The sequence below is a fragment of the Saprolegnia parasitica genome (genome assembly GCF_000151545.1).
Source record: "Saprolegnia parasitica CBS 223.65 unplaced genomic scaffold supercont2.86, whole genome shotgun sequence".
In the NCBI taxonomy this organism is placed as follows: domain Eukaryota; phylum Oomycota; class Saprolegniomycetes; order Saprolegniales; family Saprolegniaceae; genus Saprolegnia; species Saprolegnia parasitica.
Genome location: NW_012156480.1, coordinates 38274 through 60512, shown reverse-complemented (window position 1 = coordinate 60512; position 22239 = coordinate 38274). Strand labels below are relative to the sequence as shown.

The 22239-nt window shown below is 59.6% G+C and overlaps 8 protein-coding genes across 8 annotated transcripts; 3 read left to right on the top strand and 5 right to left on the bottom strand.

The window, feature by feature from the left end:
• Positions 1-2: 2 nt before the first annotated feature.
• Positions 3-3184, bottom strand: SPRG_10940 (hypothetical protein; the record flags this gene model as incomplete). Its single annotated transcript, XM_012351770.1, has 4 exons — positions 3-869; positions 945-1453; positions 1490-1581; positions 1626-3184. The coding sequence occupies 4 exons, from the start codon at positions 3182-3184 to the stop codon at positions 3-5; spliced, it is 3027 nt and encodes a 1008-aa protein (XP_012207160.1).
• Positions 3185-3564: 380 nt separating this feature from the next.
• Positions 3565-5685, top strand: SPRG_10939 (hypothetical protein). The gene is made up of 4 exons (XM_012351769.1): positions 3565-3782; positions 3828-3907; positions 3955-4621; positions 4675-5685. The coding sequence occupies exons 1-4, from the start codon at positions 3588-3590 to the stop codon at positions 5614-5616; spliced, it is 1884 nt and encodes a 627-aa protein (XP_012207159.1). The 5' UTR covers positions 3565-3587; the 3' UTR covers positions 5617-5685.
• Positions 5686-6401: 716 nt separating this feature from the next.
• Positions 6402-7910, bottom strand: SPRG_10938 (S-(hydroxymethyl)glutathione dehydrogenase/class III alcohol dehydrogenase; the record flags this gene model as incomplete). Its single annotated transcript, XM_012351768.1, has 7 exons — positions 6402-6502; positions 6556-6651; positions 6700-6811; positions 6862-6956; positions 7012-7194; positions 7252-7501; positions 7548-7910. The coding sequence occupies 7 exons, from the start codon at positions 7908-7910 to the stop codon at positions 6402-6404; spliced, it is 1200 nt and encodes a 399-aa protein (XP_012207158.1).
• Positions 7911-8189: 279 nt separating this feature from the next.
• SPRG_10937 (hypothetical protein) lies at positions 8190-10026 on the bottom strand (the record flags this gene model as incomplete). The annotated part of the gene is made up of 8 exons (XM_012351767.1): positions 8190-8764; positions 8810-9012; positions 9061-9228; positions 9276-9431; positions 9477-9516; positions 9566-9666; positions 9714-9790; positions 9835-10026. The coding sequence occupies 8 exons, from the start codon at positions 10024-10026 to the stop codon at positions 8190-8192; spliced, it is 1512 nt and encodes a 503-aa protein (XP_012207157.1).
• Positions 10027-10059: 33 nt separating this feature from the next.
• On the top strand, positions 10060-12287 carry SPRG_10936 (hypothetical protein; the record flags this gene model as incomplete). Its single annotated transcript, XM_012351766.1, has 12 exons — positions 10060-10191; positions 10248-10397; positions 10443-10635; positions 10667-10753; positions 10803-10909; positions 10956-11110; positions 11159-11260; positions 11318-11460; positions 11510-11630; positions 11681-11756; positions 11805-12011; positions 12063-12287. 12 exons carry the CDS (start codon positions 10060-10062, stop codon positions 12285-12287), a joined length of 1698 nt encoding a protein of 565 aa, XP_012207156.1.
• Positions 12288-12549: 262 nt separating this feature from the next.
• On the top strand, positions 12550-16488 carry SPRG_10935 (hypothetical protein; the record flags this gene model as incomplete). Its single annotated transcript, XM_012351765.1, has 15 exons — positions 12550-12771; positions 12815-12935; positions 12984-13107; positions 13156-13214; positions 13267-13371; positions 13419-13585; positions 13635-13847; positions 13897-14453; positions 14512-14838; positions 14890-15055; positions 15105-15349; positions 15400-15548; positions 15598-15772; positions 15823-16067; positions 16114-16488. Exons 1-15 carry the CDS (start codon positions 12572-12574, stop codon positions 16486-16488), a joined length of 3228 nt encoding a protein of 1075 aa, XP_012207155.1. The 5' UTR covers positions 12550-12571.
• Positions 16489-16548: 60 nt separating this feature from the next.
• Positions 16549-19346, bottom strand: SPRG_10934 (hypothetical protein; the record flags this gene model as incomplete). Its single annotated transcript, XM_012351764.1, has 12 exons — positions 16549-16748; positions 16813-17100; positions 17165-17430; positions 17486-17896; positions 17958-18082; positions 18138-18203; positions 18249-18344; positions 18398-18492; positions 18546-18739; positions 18785-18887; positions 18935-19036; positions 19091-19346. 12 exons carry the CDS (start codon positions 19344-19346, stop codon positions 16549-16551), a joined length of 2202 nt encoding a protein of 733 aa, XP_012207154.1.
• A 196-nt stretch (positions 19347-19542) lies between these two features.
• On the bottom strand, positions 19543-21512 carry SPRG_10933 (hypothetical protein; the record flags this gene model as incomplete). Its single annotated transcript, XM_012351763.1, has 1 exon — positions 19543-21512. The coding sequence occupies exon 1, from the start codon at positions 21493-21495 to the stop codon at positions 19543-19545; it is 1953 nt and encodes a 650-aa protein (XP_012207153.1). The 5' UTR covers positions 21496-21512.
• Positions 21513-22239: the final 727 nt, after the last annotated feature.

The following is a 22239-nucleotide window of genomic DNA, read 5'->3' as shown; positions in this document are numbered from 1 at the left end:
ATCTAGTACGTCAAAGCTTTTGTTTCAAGTGCGTCGGCGAGATAGGTCGCATCGCGTCGGGCGGCCCAGATGCGGGCGAGCCGTTCGTGCAACGACTCGGGCCGGACCGGGTTTGACGCCTCGAGAAACCGCACGACGCCCCGCAGGCGCGGCGCCAACGCGGCGTTGGTACCTCGCAGACTCGCAAAGAGTGCCGCGAGTAAGGACGGAAGCGCATCGGGCGCCTCCGGCATGCGCGACTGCGAGAGACGCACGAGAAACTCGAGAAAGCCGTAAAACGTGAGCCACGCCGCACAGACAAGCGTGCTCTCGTCGGGCACGGCGAGCTGGCTCGCGAGGTAGAGGCGCTGGGCGGTGCGGAGCGCGTCTTTCGTGGGCTTTTCGGGCACGAGGCCGCCGTCGCGCAAGAGATCGATCGTCCGCGCAAAGTCCAGAAACGACTTGGTCTTGATCACACTGCGCGCGTGCGTCTTGGGCAGCGAGCGGGGAGTCGCGTACGCTTCAAAGACTGCGCGGAGCGTCGGGAGGTAGCACTCGAGGACATCCTCGGTGCCTTTTGTGTAGAGGACTTTGGACCGAAAGCTGTCGCCGGGCGACCGAAGTGCAAACGGCAGCACGTGGTGCATCAACAGCGCTTGAAACGACGCGCCAATGTCGAGACCGACAGCAGCTTGTTGGCGGCGGCCCGGCACGTGGCCGAACCGAAGACGCGCGATGCGTACGAGCGCCTCGAGAAATTCGTACCGGGCGAGGCCTTTGCTCACGCCCGTCGCGACAAACCCGAGCTCCGAGAGGTGCGCGTTGACCTCGTAAAAGACACGGTCCACGTCGACAGGTTTACAAAACGCAGCATCGTACACCTCGCAGTCCTACTCGAGTCAGAAAGTACATCCGATTCCCAGATTGCACTTTGTCGAAAAAGGCAATGTCCACAATCAACGTACGGTGCAAAACTGAATAAACGCGCGCTGGTGCAGCGAAAAGCCGTGAATCGTCTCCGAGAGGCTGCGCGGCAGTGTCTGGGACGCGTAGTAGTGGTAGATCTCAATCAGGTCTCGGTAGTGGGCCTTGGCCAGCGCCTGCAAGTGCTGCTGTTGCTTCTCCCGCTTGACCACTTTGCCGATGCGCGACCGGTCCCAATCGTGGGCGACGGCGCGGGCGAGGACGCTGTCCGTGTCATACATCGCGCTACATGGGTAGTCGGACTGCCGGGCGAGGAAGAGCGACTGTTGCATCGACCACGCTGAAACGAGTGCCGTGGGGTCGTGCTCGATGGGGCTCCAGCGCGGATACGCCCACGTAATCAGGCTGGCCGCACCAGAGCTCAAGGTTGCCTTTGACGTCGTCACCGTTGTCTTGGGGCGCGAAAAGTAGTACTCGATCGGTGTCGGTGGCACCATCCGATGCCGCCGCAAGAAACTCTGATCCGCATCGACCTTGCTCATCGCGTCGCCTACGAGCCCACGTCACGGACCAGACGATATTCTACCTCGGAACTGATCGATCGACAGGCACAGCGACGCGGCTTCGACACTGGGCGCGTTGAGCGGCTGCCACGTAAACGTAAACGCATGCTCCCGCCTACGAGTGTCGGAGATTCGGCACTCTTTGTTACGACGAGGTACCAGCCACTGCAGAGCCAGCAGTTGATGTCGTTTGTGGCCTTGTCCAAGGTGATGTTGGCGCCAGCGTCGCGCGTATAGTGGTCGAACCGGAGATGCTGCTGGGCGTCGACGATCGCGACGTCCGACTGCAGATGCAGAATCACCGTGTAGTTGTGTCGGAGGCCCGACTCGAGGAGCTTGAGGTCCTCGACACTAAAGTTATTGGCTTCGAGCACCAAGTGGTGCAAGTCCGTGTTGCGCCGCAGCATCAAGCTAAAGTTGGCGAGCGCTTGGAGGCGCGACGCCTCGCCCGCCGACCCCAGCGGGTTCCAGCTCAAGTCCAGGTCTGCGAGCCCCATGTTTCTCTTCAAACCGTCGGCTAGACTGTCGAGGCCGAGCCCCTGCACGTTGTTCCAGCGCAAGTTGAGGCGCTTTAGCACCCGCGTACGCATGAGCGTGCGGCCGAGCGGTACGATCGCGCCATGCCCAAGCTTGTTGTAGCTCAGGTCGAGCGAGACAAGACAGGTCTCGTCCAGTTTCGAGACGAGGGGCACAACATGGCGGTCCATCAAGTGGTTGCCCGCGAGGTTGAGGTGCACGAGCTTGGACACGTTCGACGTGAGCTCGGTCGTGATAGCTTGGATGCCGACAGGCCCGATATCATTTTCGCTCAGATCGAGACTCGATATCGCGGTCGTGGGGAGAGCGGTCATGAGATCGCGGACGGCATCGCTACGCAGACCATTCTTGGCGAGGGCGAGGCGGGAGACCTCGTTTCCGTGGGCGAGTCGACTCGCCAGAGCAGAGGCGCTCGCATAGCCGTGACAGCGGTCCGTTAGATCCAAGTCCACAGCGAGCGACAGTGGCTTGGGCACCGTGAGCACCTGCGAGCACCGCTTGAGGTACGCCCGCTGCGACTGATGCGCGCGCGCAGTCGCCGACGCTTCGCCCGCACGGCAGATCGAATAGAAGGTCCACGCGTCCTGCTCGGCTGCCGAGAGACGTCGCGGCTCGTGTAGCTTGTCGGGCGGAACATTGTGCAGCGTGGGCGGCAGCTCTGGCAGCGATAGCGCTGGCACAACACTAGTTTCGACCAGAGGCTCGGAGGTTCGAAGCTCCATTGAGGTTTCTACCGTGCTCTCGGGCGCCACTACAATGGCATCGAGGGGCTCCGCAAACGCCGATACGACAACGGACGGTGTATCGTCGTCGTTGGCCTCCACTGAAGAGCCTTGGACGCTCTCGGTTGGTATCCCGTGGTAGTGCGATGGTGCACACGACGCGGCCTGCTCATGCGCACGCCCGGCGCCTTGCTTTGCCGTCCTTGTGCTATGCAGCATGCCGTTTTCACGACAGCGCCGCGCGGTCGGCGGTCGACTGAACTTGGGGCTACTCGGTGCACGCGTGCGACGGGCGGTCTGCGGGCGCGACGGCGTCGTCGTCGACTCGTTGCTGCGACTTGACCGGGCCGTTTGGGGCCGTTTGGGGGCCATGATATCAATGCGGGACGTGTCGGTGCTCCACATCCATAGCTTGGAGCGCTCGAACGGTGGCACATACTCGGCGCGCGGCCGCAGCATGCTGCCTGTCCAACGCTGAAACTGACGTGGCAGCGCAAGTGCGCCGCTCCCATTAAGTGCGCTGTCCTGTCTACCCGCTGAAGTACGAGCGCACTTTGCAAATGGGCGGCAACGGGCCGGTGCTTAAATTCGGCATATGCCATATTGCATTCGGTGGAACTCGCGACCGTCGCGCGCCCACCCCATACGAATGTACATTGGGATATAAACGTGCTGGGCAGGCTAGCGAGCATGCTGGCATGTGGGACGCCGTCTCCGCGTCGGCCCGCGCGAGGAGGTACGGCTATGGCGTCCTGGAGGTGGCACTTGCCGCGCCACCGCCGCCGGCTAATTTTGGCGCGAACGGTTTGGCCGGTTTTGTTAACCGGATGGCCATTTCCCGTTTGGCCCCAGAAGACAGAAGATGGTGGCCCTCACGCCCAACGCGGTCCAGATGCTCCACTCGCGGCAGAGCCCGGATGGCTTCCAGCCATGGCTCCAGCTCATCGACATCAAGAAGATCCCGTCGGCCTCGGGCAAGGGCGGCGACCGCTACCGCCTCGTCCTCTCGGACGGCCAATACTACATGAGCGGGATGCTCTCGTCGCAGCTCTCGAATGTGCGCGCGTCGCCTGAGGCCATGCAGCTAACGTGCATGCTGTAGGCCACGGAAGATGGCACGCTGAGCATCAACTGCTTTGTCCAGCTCATGGACTACGTCGGCAACACCGTCCAAGGCCGCAAGTGCGTCGCCACCCCACGATCCCATGCTTGCTCATGCGACCGCCTAGGATTTTGATTTTGCTCGGCCTGGGCGATGTGCATCCTGGCTACGAGCGCATTGGCGCCCCCGAAAGCATCGAAAAGGCGGGCTCGGCCCCGGTCCCGGCACCGACTTATGCTGCACCGACGTATGCTGCGCCGACGTACCAGGCCCCGTCGTACCAAGCGCCGGCCCCGGTGCAGCAGCCGTCGTACTTGCCGCAGGCCGCGCCGGCCCACACCCCGGCGACGACAATGACCCGCAATCCGTATGCGGCGCCGGCCATGAACAAGGCGCCGGTCGTGCGCGAGGACCCCAACATGCGCATCTCGGACATTGCGTCGTTGAACCCGTACTCGGGCGGTCGGTGGACGATCAAGGCGCGTGTCACGGCGCGGGCGCCCGTCAAGAACTGGACGAACGCGCGCGGCCAGGGCAAGCTCTGCAGCTTTGACCTGCTCGATGCCAAGGGCGGCGAGATTCGCGCGACGCTCTTCAACGACGCGGTCGACGCCTTCTACGACCGGCTCGTGCCCAACGGCGTCTTCTTCTTCTCGGGCGGCAAGATCAAGATGGCCAACCGCAAGTACTCGGCCATCAACAACGACTACGAAGTGACGTTTGACGCGTCCTCGGACATTGTCCCTGCCGGCGAAGACCATGCGATTCAGGCGGTGCAGTACAACTTCAAGCCGGTACCTCTCTCTCTCACCATCGTCTTGTCTCGTGGCTCAGACACGTCCCGTAGATCACATCGATCGAGTCGGTCCCGCCCGAGTCGACGATCGATATGATTGGCATCGTCAAGACCGTCGCGCCGTGCGCCGAGCTCACGTCCAAGGCAGGCAAGCAGCTGCAGAAGCGTGACATTACCATGGTCGACGACACGCTCGCCGAGATCAAGGTGACGCTCTGGAGCGAGCGCGCGCAGGACCCGACGTGCGACACGTGGGTCGACCAAGTGCTCGCGATCAAGGGCTGCCGCGTCTCCGAGTACAACGGCCGCTCCATTGGCACCTTTAGCAGCACGGGCTTCGTGCTCAACCCGCCGCTGCCCGAGTCGGCGCGGCTCCTCAACTGGTACCGCGGCGGCGGCGCATCGACCGCGACCAAGTCGCTGAGCGTCGGTGGCGGCGGCGTCAGCGCGGGCATGGGCACCTTTGACCAGCGCTCGTTGGTGACGGACATCAAGGACCGTCGCCTTGGGTACGGCCAAAAGCCTGACTACATTACGCTCAAGGGCGCCGTGAGCTACATCAAGCACGATGCGAACGTGAGCTACCAGGCATGTCCCAAGTGCCAGAAGAAGGTGGTGCAGGACGCAGCGCGCAACTACAACTGCGAAAAGTGCCAGTCGTCGCTCCCGACGTGCGAGAACCGGTACATCTTGTCGCTGGTGCTCCAAGACAGCGCGGGGAGCACGTGGGCGTCGGCGTTCAACGACCAGGGCAAGATCATCATGCAGGGCAAGACGGCCGACGAGCTCTTTGAGCTCAAGGACGCTAACGTGAGCTTGTACGAATCGCTCTTCAAGGCCGCGCTCTTCAAGACGTACCTCTTCCGCGTGCGCTGCAAGGCCGAGCCGCACATGGACGACCTCCGCGTGAAATCGCAGATTGTCAACCTCGAGCCGCTCAACTATGTGCAAGAGTCGGCCGAGCTCCTCGACGCGATCGCCAAGTACACCTAACCACTCGTCCTATTCCGTGTCTACTTTTGTGCCTCCATTTTGCTCCGACTCTGGCATTGGGGATGCGAGGACAGACCCTCCTACGCTGGCAAGTAACCTCCCCTTGACGTCGATCGATAGTGTCAATGGCCCCCTTCCGGGCTGTCCAGATGGATGGCTGTTGCAATCTGGGGCTGACCAAGCACATGCCTCGAGCCTCGTGGTCTTGCGGGCCACGACGGGCACGGTCACGCCCGCGTTGTGTCTGGGGTTAGGTCAAGCCATGCCCGGCCAAGATAGCTGGAGAGTTCTGACTCCAGGATGCTTGGTCCATGTAGTCTGCGTGCATGGTCTAGACTGTATAGCGCACGTGCCAGGTAGGGTAGATACATTCTCTCGGTAGCCAAAGGGCCCATCGGCACTACCAGTTCTTCTCGATTCACAGTGCTATGCAGCGAAGCCAGTTCGAACTCCGCCTTCGTGGAGCAACGCAATACAATTGAATTGCCTGCTTCCTGGTCCCGTCGCTGGAGTCTTAACGTTGTACTAGTACTGACGACCGCCACACCTGTCGCCACGGCGCCGACGAGGAAAGGCCATCGTCTTAAATGCATCAAAACGTAGGTAGGTTGCCAGAGGTCAAGGGATATGACATCCCATGGACAACGCCATTGGGACACCGCTGCCCGTCCCACGGCCACGCACCACCTGCAGGCTTTAAAGACAACATCTGTGCGAAGTGGAAGGCGACGTGTTAGATGCATGGAGCATGGTCAACAACTTCACATCTTTTAGCACAGAGACGCCTAGTACGTGACGACCGCGCGGAGGCAGTTGCCGCTCTTGAGCGCCTTGATCGCGTCGTTGATCGTGTCGACGCCCTGGAACGTGTGCGTGATAAAGTGATCTGTGCCGTACCATAATGCTAAGGGGTAGGGGTGCCAACATGGTAGGTCTTACCAATGGGCAGCTCGCCGGCCATCGACTGCTCGACAAGCTTGGGCACTTGGCTCCGGCTCTTGTAGCCGCCAAATGCCGTGCCCTTCCACGTGCGCCCTACGGATCGTCTGCATACAAAGGTCTCTTGTACGAAAATGAACGCACCCGTGATGAGCTGGAACGGCCGCGTCTGGAGCTCGTGGCCGGCCGACGCGACGCCAATGACACAGCTCTGCCCCCAGCCGCGATGCGATGCTTCCAGCGCCGCCCGCATGACCTACATACAGCACATGCGGATGGCACCACGAGGGCGCACATGTGCAGTACCTCGACGTTGCCCGTGCAGTCGTACGTGTAGTCGATGCCCCACTTGGTCTTTTGGACCAAGACGTTTTGAATCGGCTCGTCGAGCGCCGTGGGATCTACGAGCACATGGAATATGCTAAGGATGATGTGGAAGGTGCATGTTGGCTGTACCGAGGCAGTCGGTAGCGCCAAGCGACGTCGCCATCTCAAACTTGGACGGGTTCGGGTCAATGGCAAAGATGCGCGTGGCGCCTGCAATCTTGGCCGCTTGGATGACGGCCAAGCCGACGGCACCAAGGCCAAAGACGGCGACCGAGCTCCCGGGATGGACCTTGGTCGTGTTGAAGACAGCACCTATCGCAGCAGCCCGAGCGTTCACATCCCTCCTTGGATATACCGTGAACACAGTACCAAAGCCTGTCGAGACGCCGCAGCCAAAGAGACACATCTTGTCGAGTGGCGCCGTCGGGTCGATCTTGGCTGCCGAGATCTCTGCAATCACAGAGTACTCGGAGAAGGTCGAGCACCCCATAAAGTGGTAAATTGGCTCGCCGTTGATCGAGAAGCGCGACGTGCCATCGGGCATGACGCCCTTGCCCTGCGTGCCCCGGATCTCGGGGCACAAGTTGGTCTTGGGCGACTCGCAAAAGATGCAATCCGACTACAAGCGCCTCGTGAGACAAGCCCATGCGTCGCGGTCGTACTACCTTTTGGCACTCGGGCGTGTAGCACGGGATGACATGGTCGCCCGGCTTGACCGACGTCACACCAGGCCCGACGCTCTCGACAATGGCGCCAGCCTCGTGGCCCAAGATGCACGGGAAGAGGCCCTCGGGATCTTCGCCCGACAGCGTGTACAGATCCGTGTGGCAGAGCGCGTTGGCGATGACCTTGACGCGGATTTCGCCGGCCTTGGGCGGCGCCACGTCGACCGTCTCGATCGAGAGGGGCTGGTTGGGCTTCCATGCCACCGCAGCCTTGCACTGGATGACCTTGCCCGCCGTCGAGCTCATGTAGCGCGCCAGCGATGGGCGCACCATGCGCTGCGCGAGGCCAACCGCTCGAAGCATGCTGACCAAGATCTTGGAGAATGATGATGGGCGATCCACACGTCAACGTCCGGATACCAGCGTCGGGATAACAAGGTTGTCCGGATAAAGATTTGCCGTCTGCTTCAAGTGCGAGCTGCCAGCTCATAGCTGAGGACCGACCATGTATCGATGCAATGGACTGGTTGCCCGCATGGATCTCCCGGCGTGTAACTTGAGCGCTCGTGGCCAGCTACATCCTGACCTTGTTACAACAGAGTGGAGAGACGTCTAGAGTAGCAACTTACTATGCATTCATGATTAAGGACCAAGGGCCTTGCCAAGAACGGCAGGACGACTCCACGAGACGACGCCGGTCCGGGTATTGTGGTAAAAGTAAGCGCCAGACGTTGGATCCAAAATGGCCACGTAGGCTTCTTGCGCCATCCTGCGCAGGCGGGCGCGCGCCTGGTGGACCCGCACCCGGCGTTGCACGTACGACGCCGCATCGTCGAGCGAGAAGCCTCGTATGACATGCAGTCGTTGCTGGCGCGCCGCCGCGTCTTCGTCGGACGCCAGTTGCGCAAACGACCGTGGCGTGAGCAGCTCCGCGTCGTCGATGCACCTCGGCTTGGTCCACGTCACGTGCTTGGTCTTGACGTTGTAGTAGTAGTGTCGGCCGAGACTTGGCTCATAAATCTTTTGATAGACGCGCGAGAGGAGACGTCGCAGGTGGCGCCGAGCCACCGCGCACCGCAGCATGCGCTGAATCATGCTGGCGGCGACATGCGGCGTCAAGGGCCGGCGCCGCGGCGCTTCGAACTCTTCGCTACCCAAGAGCTTAGGCTTGGTCCACGACGTCGTCTTGGTCTGCTTGTTGTAGTAGTAGAAATTGCCTGCGCTCATACTGTGACCCATGAGCCAAGATTAAGGGAGGGTACCTGTCATGGGGTCTTGGAGCTTGACATAGACGCTCCGCAGGAGCCGGCGCATGGCCTTGCGGGCGCGCATGGACCGAAAGGCGCGTTGAATGTACAGTGCGGCGTCGGCTGTGCACAGCTTGCGTCGCCGCTTGGGACTGCTGCTCTGCAGTGCTTTGGGTTTGTCCCACCGGACTTGGTGGGTGCGTTTGTTGAGGTAGTACCTAGAAGCAAGTCTAAGCACAGCATTGGAGAGTGCCCTGGCGTCGTACACTTGACCCGACGTTGGGTCGACCATCTCGGCGTAGATGCTTTGAATCATGAGCTTGAGTCGGTTCCGCGCCTTCCGGACCTTCCACATGTCTTGGATCTTGCGCACGGCGATGGCTTGCGGCAAGTTGCGCACGCGAAGCTGCGTCTTGACATCGTGCATGAGCTCTCTAGCGTGCGCTCGCCGTTTTCGACGCCTTTCGTAGACGGTTGATACCGAATGTTGTGGTCGATCGCCTTCATGTCCTTGAAAGCTTTCTCAACGTGCTCATCCCGGTTGTTGTCGCGTGTCGTCTTCGTCGACGACGCGAGAAACGACGTCGTGTGGCCAAGCAGCAGCTCGAGCTCTTTGTAGTCCTGTGCCATCTTGTGCCTACGGTTCGAATCTAATGCATTGCGTTCGGCAAGGAGACCGTACCGGGCGAGGTGGGCGAGCCACTGCTTCTCTTCGTCCAGCTCTATGCACGGTTGGATGCATACAGTATGGCGATCAACTGGCTCACGCACCGTCGTCCTCGAGCAGGCTCCACGAATGCTCCATGCGCACGGCCGGGTGACGAGCATCAAAGCACGCATCGCAGTAGAGCCCTGTCTTGGTCGGGTCGAATCTAGCCGCGATGGCTCGCGTCCTGGCTACGAGACATCGTAGTCGTACTTGGTGCAGTGGTAGCACTTGCGCGTCGCCTTAGCCTGCTTGCAGACGATTTGAAAAGCGCACGTTCGTGGCTCGATCTACGCATACGATGAGCAACATTGTCTTATTGTCCATATCCCACCAGCGTCTTCAACTGGACGTCGCTCAGGTGCGGCTGCGCTTGCCATAGCCGCCGCCGGTCGCCACCATCTTGTACGACAGGTACGAGCGTTGGCGACGGCGGTCGCAGCTTACTGACGCTGCGCAGCGGCGCACTACTTCGGTGCACGGGCTCACCAAAGAGGTCGTCGGGCCACGAAGGGTACGTTGCCATGCTAATAATAAATTCAGACAAGACCGAGCCTCGATGCGGGTGCTGGTCGTGAACGGATATGCGTCCCGAGACGACCCGCCCGCCAAGTATGCGCAGTTCAAAGCGGCGGTCAAGGCAGCGTTGACGACCTTGCACGTGCACGATGTGGTTGCACCGCTGATTTTGGTACGACGCGGTGCTCGCTTTTGTCTACCTTTCGAAGACGACTCTTGTTGGTACAGGAGCGACACCGGAGTGAGCTGGATGCGTTCGTGTACGAGATGCACTCGGTGACCGCGGACCCGGAATCCATTACCCGCTTTGACCAACTGGACTTTGTGTTTGTGGACGGCGACGTGACCATGCCGCCGTGGGCCCCGCCACTTCGCAAAGTTGAGCACGCGTGCCTTCTCGTCCTCAACGCATATCTACTGTAGCTCTGCACGCTGCTCAAGATGTGCATGATGACCGGAAAGTGCTTCTTTGGCGCGGGCGTCAGCGCGGCGATCCTCGCGTACCTCTGCTCGACAGGCGGCGAGCTCTTGCAAGCCGTGAACGGCCACGGCCGCGGCTGCCCCCTCCGGTCGGTGCCGAGCGCCCGCCCCCAAAAACGGTACTGCAACTGCATGGGTAGATCGACCTGTATGAGCTACATGTGTAGACATCAACTCGCACATTGTGCTGCTCGACAGCGAGACAGGCGATTACTTTAGCTACAACGTCCGTCACAATACATGGGAGCCCAAAGGTACGACCATTTCGGTTGATTTTATAATCGATGACATGAGTATGGATAGGCAACACGGGCCTGGTCATGCACACGAGCGATCGGGACCGCCCGTACGGCGCGCGACCGAGTTCTGCGCGTGCAGGCACCCGCAAGCCCAACAACCATACAAGTCCTGTACGTCACTTGGTTTTTTAACCTACCGTGCTGAAATGCGATGCAGGCTTTCGTCTCTAAGCTCGCTGACGTGCAATGCTGCGGCCGCATCGAACAGCGCGCGCACGCGTACCTTAAGGGTCTCGAGCTCTCTCAATTTGTCGTCAACTGTCCGAGCAAGTGGGATCTAGACGAGACGATCACGCACACCAGCGGCAACCGGTATCTTCACACGTGTCGCATTTCCCTCCATGTGCGGACATGGACTAGCTACACGGTGTTTCTCGACAGCCAACGGGGCCCACTGCTCATTGAATTTGGCAACGCGCTCTGTGCCCACTTTACGGTCGCCACGACGTACCCCGCTACATGGTATCATACTCTTTGGCGTGTTTCAAATGGATGGATGGATCGTCTTTCTTTCTGTAGCACGATCCTGGCCAACTATGTCAACGCCAAATTCGACATGATTCGCGTCCACGAACACGTCGACCGCACGTACGTGGCTTCGATTACTGGCGCCGTGCCGACCGAGACGGGCATGCCCACGGGTGCGTTCAAGAGCACGAGCGGTACGCACGTCGACACTGCGTAGCAGCTCGATTGATGCAGGCCTTGTAGTACTGCCCGCCGTGAGTCTCGACCAGACTACAAAAGGTCGAACGTCGCCCAAAAAATGCAAGTCCGTGGCCGTCTCGACGTCCAAGTTACGACCGCGCTCGGCGGCCGCGACCACACAACCGTGCGTCTCAGCGTCTCGATCGTCCATGCATATATTATCGAGATGAGTAGGCCTGTGTACGCCCGACGACTGCACTCGGCGCTATCCCACACCACTGCGGCGCCCCAGCGTCCACCGTCCAATCAAGTGGGTGCCGCTACAATCTCGTTCAAGTGGTCATTTTAAATGCATTAGTCGCCCCCCAAAGCCCCCGCGACGCAAGCCCCTATCTTCACGCTGCCGGTTCGTCGGCTCGTTGAACAAGAAGCCAAGAAGCCATACTGCGCACACGCCAAGTTTGAGAAGCTGCGGCTTCGCGACGCGACACAAGGCGGGTTCTACTCGGTGGTCAACGACGGACCGTACCGCGGCTCGTACGAGCAGCAAGTTATTGACGACGAGGTGCGTCGATGTGCAGGGTATTTAGAATGCTCATGCTGCTTTGCCATGCAGAAAAACAAACTCAAGTGGGTGGGGGGTCCGTTCCGCACCACGTTTGGCCGCGCGTCGAGCCATGAATTCATCGACGACGGGATTCTCGGCCCAGGCGAGCCCTACGACGTGACGCACACGACAGCGTACGTCTTGGAGCCAGAGCGCAACCACCACCAGCACCCGCACATCCGCCCCCAGCCTCGACGAGCGGCCCCCCGACCGTCGACAACTTCGCTTTTGTAGACTCGAACGTCTGGTCTCGCAGTCTATGTACACTATCATAACGATACCAGCCTAGAATGATATCAGTGTTGGCTGGTCGAGAGAACTGTCTAGCATAGCGTCTCAAATGATCATTTTGGGATGATCATTTGGATTTGAAAAACCCTAACCCTCGACACCACCCATCAACATGATCTATCTATCTATCTATCTATCTATCTATCTATCTATCACTCCTCATGCCGAGGATGGCCTGTCCACAGCCCCAAAATAGACGGTGATACGAACCGCTGGCAACTTCAATCATGGGGCGGGCGTCGAACCGCAAGGCAACGAGTCCCTCTGTGGTTCTTAACGCCACCCGCGCCAAGCGACTTTCGCAGCCGCTGCACCCGGCCCTGCCGACGCTAACAGTGACGAGCGTCCTTGCCGAAGTCGATGTACACTTGATGCGCAGCACGATGACCGCCACTCGCGCCGCGACAGCCCCCGCGACTCCGCGCGGGTATATCGCAACACAGGCACTGCAATTGACCGTGATGACGTAGGACGCCCCGGCAGCCGACGACGCCCCGGCAGCCATCGCGGCCCCCAATGGTGCATCCGGCGCCGTCGAAGAAGATCGTAGCCCGCACATTGCCCCGCACCGAGACCGAGCTGGCCATCATGGTAGTCGAACCCACGTGGTTTCTATCCCAATTCGGTTTTTTGCGATAGGCTTTTCAGCATTTGTTTGTGGACCCGCCGGTGGAAATGGAAGGTCGACCGAGCACGCCTCGGCCCGACGACGAGAAGCGATTTGCGACCGTTGCCTCGTTCGTGCCCCCCAAGACGTCTCAGGGTAGGGCTCGTGCATCCAACGTCTGCATTTTGGAATGTCGGATCGTAGACGAGCCATCATCCATTGGCGGCTGGAGCATCAAGGACATGCAGCACAACTATGGCTGGGTACAATATAGTCATGCATGAATCGACGTGGCTCATGCAGAGGATGTAAAAGGGTGGCAAGCAGCAATTTATGGCCCGCCTACGCCAGGTCGACATGACCTCCAAGGCATCCGCGGCGCCGCGCACGGCTGCCACGACCAAGGTCGACGCCGACGCGGTATTTCATTTGTTCAATGTACTCCAATATACTATCACAGAAGCCAGGACCACATCACAGATGACAACATCAAGTGCGCCGACGACTATATCCGAACGTGCTTACAGCAGCACTTGGTGCCCGAGCCGTTCATTATCCCCAAGCGCGAAGCCTGTGCGATCAACTTGGCATATTACGGCGCTGGAAATCGACCGATGGAAGCCCTCTCCAGCTGGTGCGACTCTACAGGCCATCATCTCATCTTGAATGAGTATCATGCCTAGCCTTGGCTCGATCCCCAAGCTGCAATCGCTCATCGTCCGCGAGAACCGTCTCTCGGATATCGCTGTCGCCAACGTGGTCAAGAGCTCGGACTTTCCGCGACTCTTGACGCTCAACGTGTCCAACAACCAAGTCAAAAAGGCAACGGTTGCTGCGCTCAGCATCTATCTCAATGCCCACCACGTCCTCCAAACACTCGTTCTCTCGGACTGCGGGTCCATCTCCCTTTTCTCTATTTTCTCACGAGTATGCAATGCATACTAGGCTCTCGCTGGAGGCTCTCACGACCCTCGGACCCGTCCTCGGGCGCAGCCGCAGCCTCACCGCGCTGGATGTCAGTAAAAACAAGCTCGGCGATGCGTGCGCCGACGCGCTGGGTGCCATGGTGCGCGCCAACAGCACGCTGACGCTGCTCGATCTGTCCTGGAACTGTCTCCGCGCAAGGACAGGTGCGGCACTCGCCCACGCACTCGCAACCAATACGACGCTGGAAACCCTGCAGCTGGCGTGGAATGGCCTTGGGAGCGGCGGCGGTGCCAACGCGATAGCGCTTTCTTTGCGTCACAACAAGACGCTACACACGCTGGACCTCACGGGCAACTCGCTGGGCGCGCTGAGTGCATTGAGTTTGGTCCGCGCGTGGGCCGACTCGACGTCGCTCGAGATTCTATGCATTGCGCAGAACCCCATTGGCACGGAAGGGCTGCGCGCCGTCTTTCGCGCGTACAGCGATCCGCTCTCGATGACCCAAGGCCGCACCGTGCAGTTCGACGACTGCGGCTTGCATACCGAGCCGGCACGCTTCACGCCTGTGCACCTCGGTACGACCTTATTATCCAAAATCGAGGACGCGATCATGGACGATCTTTGTCCATGCAGGCCACGTGACAATTGATTTGGACCATGCGGACTCGTTCTGGCACGGGTTCGAGTACCTCTGGCTCCTGAATTTGTACCCGTCGGCGGCGTCGTGGCGCGATGTACAGCACCAGCTGCCACCCTACACCACCACAACGAGCAGCACCAAGCTCATTTTTGGCCGCATCGAGCGCGCGACTTGTGGCAGCCATGGAGCCGAGACGACGATCCAGCAGCTGCTTGCGCTGGACGGCACCGAGACGCCGTGGCGTCTTCCCCTTCACGGTCGGCTACGCTTTGAGTTTGCGTACAAGCCGCAGGTGCCATACGTGACAGAGATTGCCCCGGGTACGTTTCCGATCTATTTCTTTCCATTTCCAGTAGACAATATGTGCAAAGATGCCGTCACGGTGTTTTGGCAAGCCTTCTCGGCGCTCGAGTTTGACTCGGACCGCGCCAAGTACATCCAGCACTTTTTACACGACCACTACATCACGGCGTCCCAAGCGCAGTACCTTCTCGGAGCCATGACTGCCGCGGAGGCCCACGCCCTTGTCGCGCCCTTGTACGCGTCGGTTTTCGATCCGTAGACGCATGGATGATGGGAATGTTAGACTATTGCAGCGGGTCGTTGACACGGCCGAGCTCTTCCACCGCGCACGACACATTCGACACCAGACGGTGCTGAAAGAACGGGCAGGCAAACTTCTCTTCTTTGACCCACGGCTTCCCAACGGACGTTACGCGCTCGACTTGGCCTTGTCCGTCGACAGGCGATTGGCAATGACGCTAGTGCGGCTCTCGGCAGACGACCGCCTCGAGAACAAGAAGACGGTCGGCCTCAACACGAGTCAGAACGGTATAGAGAGTTCAAAGTCGACTGTATTTTGATGTCTCTGATGGGACTAGGGAACTGGGAGTGTTTTCGCAACGAAACACTGGATGGCGCCCCATACAGTGTTTCCCGCGCCCAGGGCCTGCCGTCTTTCGGCACGTTTGCGTTCGACTTTGTCGTGACGACGCGGATCCCGCGTGGCAGTGCCGCGATTCCAGATGACGTGTGTCGTCAAATATTCTGTATTGGCCAGTGGCATGGACACAATGTAGATGCTGGATCAACTCTGTTTGAGTGTCACGACCCACGCGTCGGCTCCGGCCGCCCCCGAGAAGACGCCGACACACGTCAAGGTTCACGGGAAGAAAGCGGTGCCGGTTGTCCAACCACCCAGACCAGTGGTCCACCCCCAGCATCCCGACACGGGCTTGGAGCACCGCAAGCTCGGTATCTATCCATGGCGCAATGTTGAAGATGGCCTCATGTACCGTTGATAGCGGTGCGGCACACGTTTTCAGAAGCCACGTTTGGCATATCTTCGACGCAGTTGGTGCGCCTCGCCAACTGCTTTCATGACGTGGCGTTCGGGCCCGTCGAGATTGTGGCCATGCTACTCAACCGCGTTCTGGATCTCGACGACTTGCTCGTGACGCTGGCAGCCGACTGGACACGCGAGAGTGTCATGGAAGCCATCCACCGCATTGGCTGGCTCAATTTATGGAACCCCATGTTTGCCGAAATGGTATTACCCTCGATTCCAGTGAACCCCTCGAGACATCAACATGTAGGAATACCACTTGAATTTGAGCGTATGGGAAGAGTTCCAAGTCACGTTCATGCTGGCGCAGCTCGGTGACATTGAACCGGGCGAAAACTGGGTCGACGAGCGCTTCAACGATCAGTATGGGTGGGAGCTGCCGCTGAGCTGGGTCCAAGGACGTATCCCGCACACGGGCGACCTCTTCTTGCGCTACACGACCGGTGCCACCTTCAAGAACCGCGTCAACGCCGCGCGCGAAGACATGAAGAAGCGCGTGCTCTGTGGCAAGCCGCGCAAGGTCCTTGCTTCAAAAGACAATGACGGCAGTCGCTACGCCGTCTTTGCACCGACCGTGGCCCCCGCCACGCCGCGGCGACAGAGTATCATGCGCGCCGCGTTCTAGTGTAGATACCACCGTCGCCGTTATCGAATTAGAAAAAGAGTCGAGTTTCGGACAGCGACGCTAATACAGCACGGTCTCGCCGAGTGGCGGGTCGTCCATCGCCGGTAGCCGGCTTCGATGCCGCCCTTTTCGAAGCTTGGGCTTGGCCTGCTCCGCTATCTTGTCGCCGAGGTCCTTGAACGCATCGGTCTCTTCTTGCAGCGACGTGAGCAGGCCGACAAGGCGTGCTTTGAACGGCCGCGCTGGGCCATCGCCCGTGCCTAGTCAAAACATTCCATTCATTTCAAGTCCATCGAGAGAAAAACGCCAGGGAAAAGTAGGTACCGCCGTCTTCTGCTACGTTGTTGGTCTTGGGCTCCCAGGCGTGTTCGGGCGGGCCGTCGCTGCCGGACCACCACTGCTGGATGTTGCCGCGCGACTGTAGCGACAGGCGAGCGTCGTTGAGGATGTCAATGGCGGTCGCCGGCCGGATTTTGCCCGGTGAGAGCGCGACTTTCATGGGCAACGTCGAGACGGACGAGTGCCGGCGCGCTGTCTCGTCGTCGCGTTGCGCCAGTAGCAGTCGACAGGCGTCGAGCTGGTCGTGGCACTCGCGCGCGCGCTTCTCCGACTCTACAACATGCGACATGAGATAGTATGTCCGTGGATCGATAGACAAGTTGTTGTTCTTGCGTACGGGCCGCGCGAAGTGCGAGGTCGTTGGCCTGCTCCTTCAACGCGGCATTTTCGTTTTCCATCAACAGCAGCGAGCGCCGCACGATATCGATTTCGGCTTGGGCCGCGTCGGCATTCTTCCGGTGGACCTCGGTTGTCTTGGTCACTGAAAGACGCAGCGCATCCAAGTCTCGCTGGGTGGTCGTGTACTGCAAGGTCGCAGCTTCGAGTTGGTTGGAAAGGCTTTGAATGCGCAGTTCTTGGCCCAGGACGCGCTCTTCCAAAGCGCTGCCAGTTTGGAGCGTTTAGCGGCGAAACGCTGTACATTACACAGAGAGCGTACCGGTGAAGGGAGCTGTTGTGGTGGTCGGCAACATCCAGCACTTGCTTTTGAACACTGGCACGCTCCTCAAGCTCATCCCGGTCGGCTTTGATACTCTGCAGCGCCCGTTTGAGCGCCGAGAGCTCGTCCTGAAGACTGTACGCATCGTCAGCGCAGTCGGGACAGATACACTCGAGCGGGTTGTTGCTGGCCGACGGAAGGCAAGAGAGGTGCCAGAAGCGTCCGCAGTTGCCGTCGCAAAGCACAAGCTCCGGCTCGCTGCTGGCGCACACATGGCACGTCGAGCGGAGGTTGGTGTCGCTGTTGGCACGCGCTAATGGCGGCGGGTCGGTGGCGGTACTGGAGCCGCTGCAGCGCGGACACACGGTCGTCTTGCTCTCGAGTGATGCAACGTAGACCGACAGTGCGGCACTAGATGTGGTCAAGTTGTCTTTTTTTCAAAAGACGCCACAGGTGGACAGGTGGGACCTACACTTTGAGTTCAAGCGTCTGCAGCAGTTGCTTGTACTCGGAGATCGTCCGCTCGGTATTGACTTGCGGCGAGTTGGTCACGTGTTGCGCCCTTGCGCCAAACCGAATCGTCGAGAGCGTCTCTTCCTAGTCCACTTTAAAAGTTACAATCAATATTCGCCACGAGGGAAACAGAACACACCAGGTTTGCCGCACTGCTCGAACATGTCAAAATGAGGTGCGTTTTGGCGTTGCCGCCCAGCGAGTTCTACACCGAGTCGATACCTCGGATTCCATGTCCAGCTGCACCCACCTGGAGAAGCCGCGTGAGTTTGCTGTCCCGGTATGGAATGTGCTTGGACCGTCCGTCCGTGAGTGCGTTGATGACAAGTCCAAGCGCTGTGAGTGACTACGCACGTCTCTCTCCAACGCCACGTACACACTTGCAAGAACGAGTCGTACCTTGTTGATGTGCTTGGCTTCGTCAAGGCGCTTGCCCGATGCAGCGGTCTTGCGCACCATCTCCGACCCAGCGAGGTCCACGAGGTAGAGCTTCCCTACAGCGTGCCGCACGCGTTATTACGTACTATAGCACAAGAACTCCTTCTACCAGTTTGCTTGAGGCCCGATGGAAAGCGCTGGGTGACGGTGAGCACAAAAATGCAGTGGCTGCGACTCGACTCGGCGTTCATCAAGTGCGCCCCCATCGAGCGCCCCATCAGTCCTTTCTGAACGAGTCGGAGGGTCGACGGCGGATCGGCCACCACGATGTCGGCCGCGCCTTGAACCCAGATGCCTCGCTCTCTATCTCACATCGGTACATATGTTGTCTTTTCGAGAAAGGACAACTTGTCTTCGCGGATGCGCAGATGGGCGTTCGAGGGGTTGAGAAGGTCCTGGATCTTTTCTTGGTAGACTTCAAAGAGGCCCGTTGACACCTCTGTCGCGGCGTCTACAGACCTAGTCGTATCCACACCCACGCATCTAGTGGAAGCGAACCGGGCGGTCGCGCTGCGATCGCCTCGAACGTTCGCTGTACGAGGCGGGGAAGGATGCCTTTTTCGGTCTTGGATCCAAGAATTGTGTGCGTCTTGCCGCTTCCTAGAGAGCACTGCTAAGTAGTGACGCGGCAACGTCATCACTCTTCAACACGACCTGTCTGCCCATAGGCGAGGATCGTGCAATTGTAGCCATTCAGGAGCTCTTCAATGACCGGTATCCCAATGTGTTCAAAGATGGTTTCTTGGTTCGTCTCGGGGGGAAATACGCGGTCAAAGGAGAACTGCGTGCCCTTCATACTTGGGAGAACCACCGTCGTCGGCCCTGGAAACTCGAGGCCGAGCGCGCTTCCATCGTCGTTGCCACCGCGGAAGCGGCAACTCACCTGGACGGTTTGCGCCCCCGCTTGCATGCTCGTTGTCGGACAGTTTCGCCCCCGCCCCCACCCCTAGCCCCCGTAGCGAATCTGCACGACTGTCGATGGATGATGTACCAAAGCCGTCCTGACGCCGCCGACGATCGTATGCGCTGTCGTGTTATCAATGGCATTTGATAAAAAGAGTGGGGACAACGTGTCTTGAATCAAAATGGACTGGACACTTTACGTCTTACGCCAAATTGACAATGTACTTTTGCAGACGTGCGCGGTTGAAGTGGAGGACGCCGTTGCCGTTGCCGGCGACTTGGACTTCCTCAAACGCAAACGACGCGCGGATCTCCGGGTCGATTGTGTCGAGGTAGTCGAGCACCGTGTGGCACTGGATGACGTCAAAGGCGACCGTGTCATGAATGCGCGCGTGGAGCTTGTCTTTCGGGTAGTGCTCGTCGAGCCAGAGACGCAGCAAGCGGCTAAGGACGAGCGCCGTCACCTTGGGTGCACCAAACGGCACGAGCCGGAAGCGGGTGAGGCGACTGGGCGACGTCGACGTGATGCTCTCGAGCCCGCGCGCCTTGTACGCGAGCGCAACGACGTCGTCGACCTGCGGCAGCAGATTCTGGCTCACGAGCGACTGCAGCAGCCGGATCGTGGTCTCGAGCGGCAGCGGCAACACGAATGCGTCCTTCTCGACCGCGCGCCGGGCCGCAAACGAATTGGGGTTGCTCGACTCGAGGAGCATCGCCACCGCAATGTCCGGATGGCGCTTCCGGACGCTCGTGCGTACAAAGATGTCGTAGGTCGCGTCGTCGGGCGACAGGCCGTACCCAAGGAGCTCGTGCCAGAGGTAGACGAGTCGTCCAATGTGCTCTTCTTCGTCGAGACGACGGAGCATCGCGGCCGGAATCGGCTCCTTGGCCGTCGTCTCGTTGGGGTAGATGGACTTTTGGACGCCAAACGGATTCATGTAGATACCGAGGCCGAGCGACGCGAGAACGCTGGCCGTGATCGCAACCGAGGCCGTCGCTTCGGAGAGGTCCGAGACGAAGAGCGTGCCGGCGCCGATAGCACCGACGGTCGCGAGCGCCGCGTAGACTTTCTCCGAGTCGACGCTACGGTACTTGCCGTGGTACACGGCGTGCATGAGCGTGTTGATGGTCGTCGTCGACGGCGCAATGCCCTTCGCCTTCATGTCTTCGTACCATTTGAAGACCTCGTCGAGGCGCTGCTGGCGGCCGCAGAGCTTCATCATGATGTTGTACGTCACCTCGTTCACCGGTGCCTTGTCGTCCGCCTTGGCTTTCGCTTCCGGACTCAAAACGACTTTACCGTCGGGCTTTTGGTTCCACGGTCGCTTCTCGACTTTCTCGACCGCCGACTCGAAGACCTCGAGCGCGTCAGTGTACGCGCCCATTTCGCAGAGCCCGTCGAGGAGCTCGTTGAGCACAATGACGTTGAGGTGCATCTTGTCGCGCTGCATGAGGCGGTACCGGTCCAAAGCCGCCTCAAAGTGGCGCTGGCGGCAGGCCATGCGGACCGCGAGGCCATGGCACATGGCATCCAAAGGCACGCCGACGGTCTCCATGTGCGTGAGCACCGCGTGGAATCGACTCGGGTCGTTGGCTTTCAAGGCCAGAAGGAGCACGGCGTGGTAGACCGGGATGCTGGGCACCGTGCCTTGGGCGAGCGACCGCTCGTAGAGTGCAAATCCTGCGTGCGCGAGGTTGCGATGCCGCACGCACGCGCCGAGCAAGCGCGCGACGTTGCGGTTGTGCAGCGGGTACTCGGGCGCGCTCGCGACAAGCGTCATCGCCGTCTCAACGTCGTGCGTCGCCAAGAGGATGCGCACAATCTCGTGTTGCACCGCCGGCGTCGACGAGTGCCACGCCATGGGCAGCGATCGCAGCGGCGCCGTCGCAGCCAGTTGCTCGGGCGTCCGGCACTTGGCCAACGTTGTCGACACGTTGCCCCAGAACGCCGGCGTCAGCCCCGTCTGCTTCTTGATGGTGGCCACGTGCTTGCTGATAGCGGCGCGGACGTTCTCGGGCGACGCTGGCGTCTTGGCCGTTGGCGCACTCGGCGCCTCGGCCGCGACGTGCAGCGGCGCCATACCGTGCAGCGCGCGCTGCAGGCGGCTTCCGGCGCTAGCGACCGGCCGGCAGCGTGCGGTGACCTGGCGCAGCATTGTGGTCGACTTCCAGTTATTGTGCGTATCCGGACTCCGGTTGTATCCGGATGACACCGGTCCCGACGACACCGTCCCCAGCGGGGAATTTGCAAAATCAGCCCCCTTTCGACCCATGGTTTGCAAAATCAGTTTTTGTTTGCAAAATCAGCCCCCATTTTGAATTAGGGGGCTGATTTCTTGTTTAAATTCCACTATTGAGTACCTGCGGTGCAATCGAAAACTGGCCAATTGTCCATTGTACACAAACACACTGCCAAGTCGGTGTAATTATAATTACGCAAGAACAGTAAAGCTGCATATTTAGAGGGCGTCATGATACCCCAGGGTCGGCGCGGCCCTGCGGGCCTACCCGCCTCCACCTGGGGTTCCGATCTACAATGAAATCCCTTACCGGTTGGTCTTTAGTCCTAAGTCTTTTCCGGATAAGGTCAATTCGTACGGATATCTATTTTCACTCAACTCTTACGGACTTTGAATAAAACTTTTGCTCGCACCGGTTGGTCTTTCGTGGTTTTTTGTCGGGCGAGTACCCTCTAGGATGTGGGGAGATAACACTTTGTGCCTTTTAAAATCGAAGAGGAGAAGGGAAAGGGAAGAGGGAAGTTCGACGCTCAAAAGGCGCGATCAATGTCCCTTCGTTGTGGCGGGCGTCCCACTGGCAGTGGCGCGATCGCCATGGAGTGCTCCATTTCATCGCGTATACAAATATCAAGTGTGCCTTTTAAAAATTTCTTAAAGGTA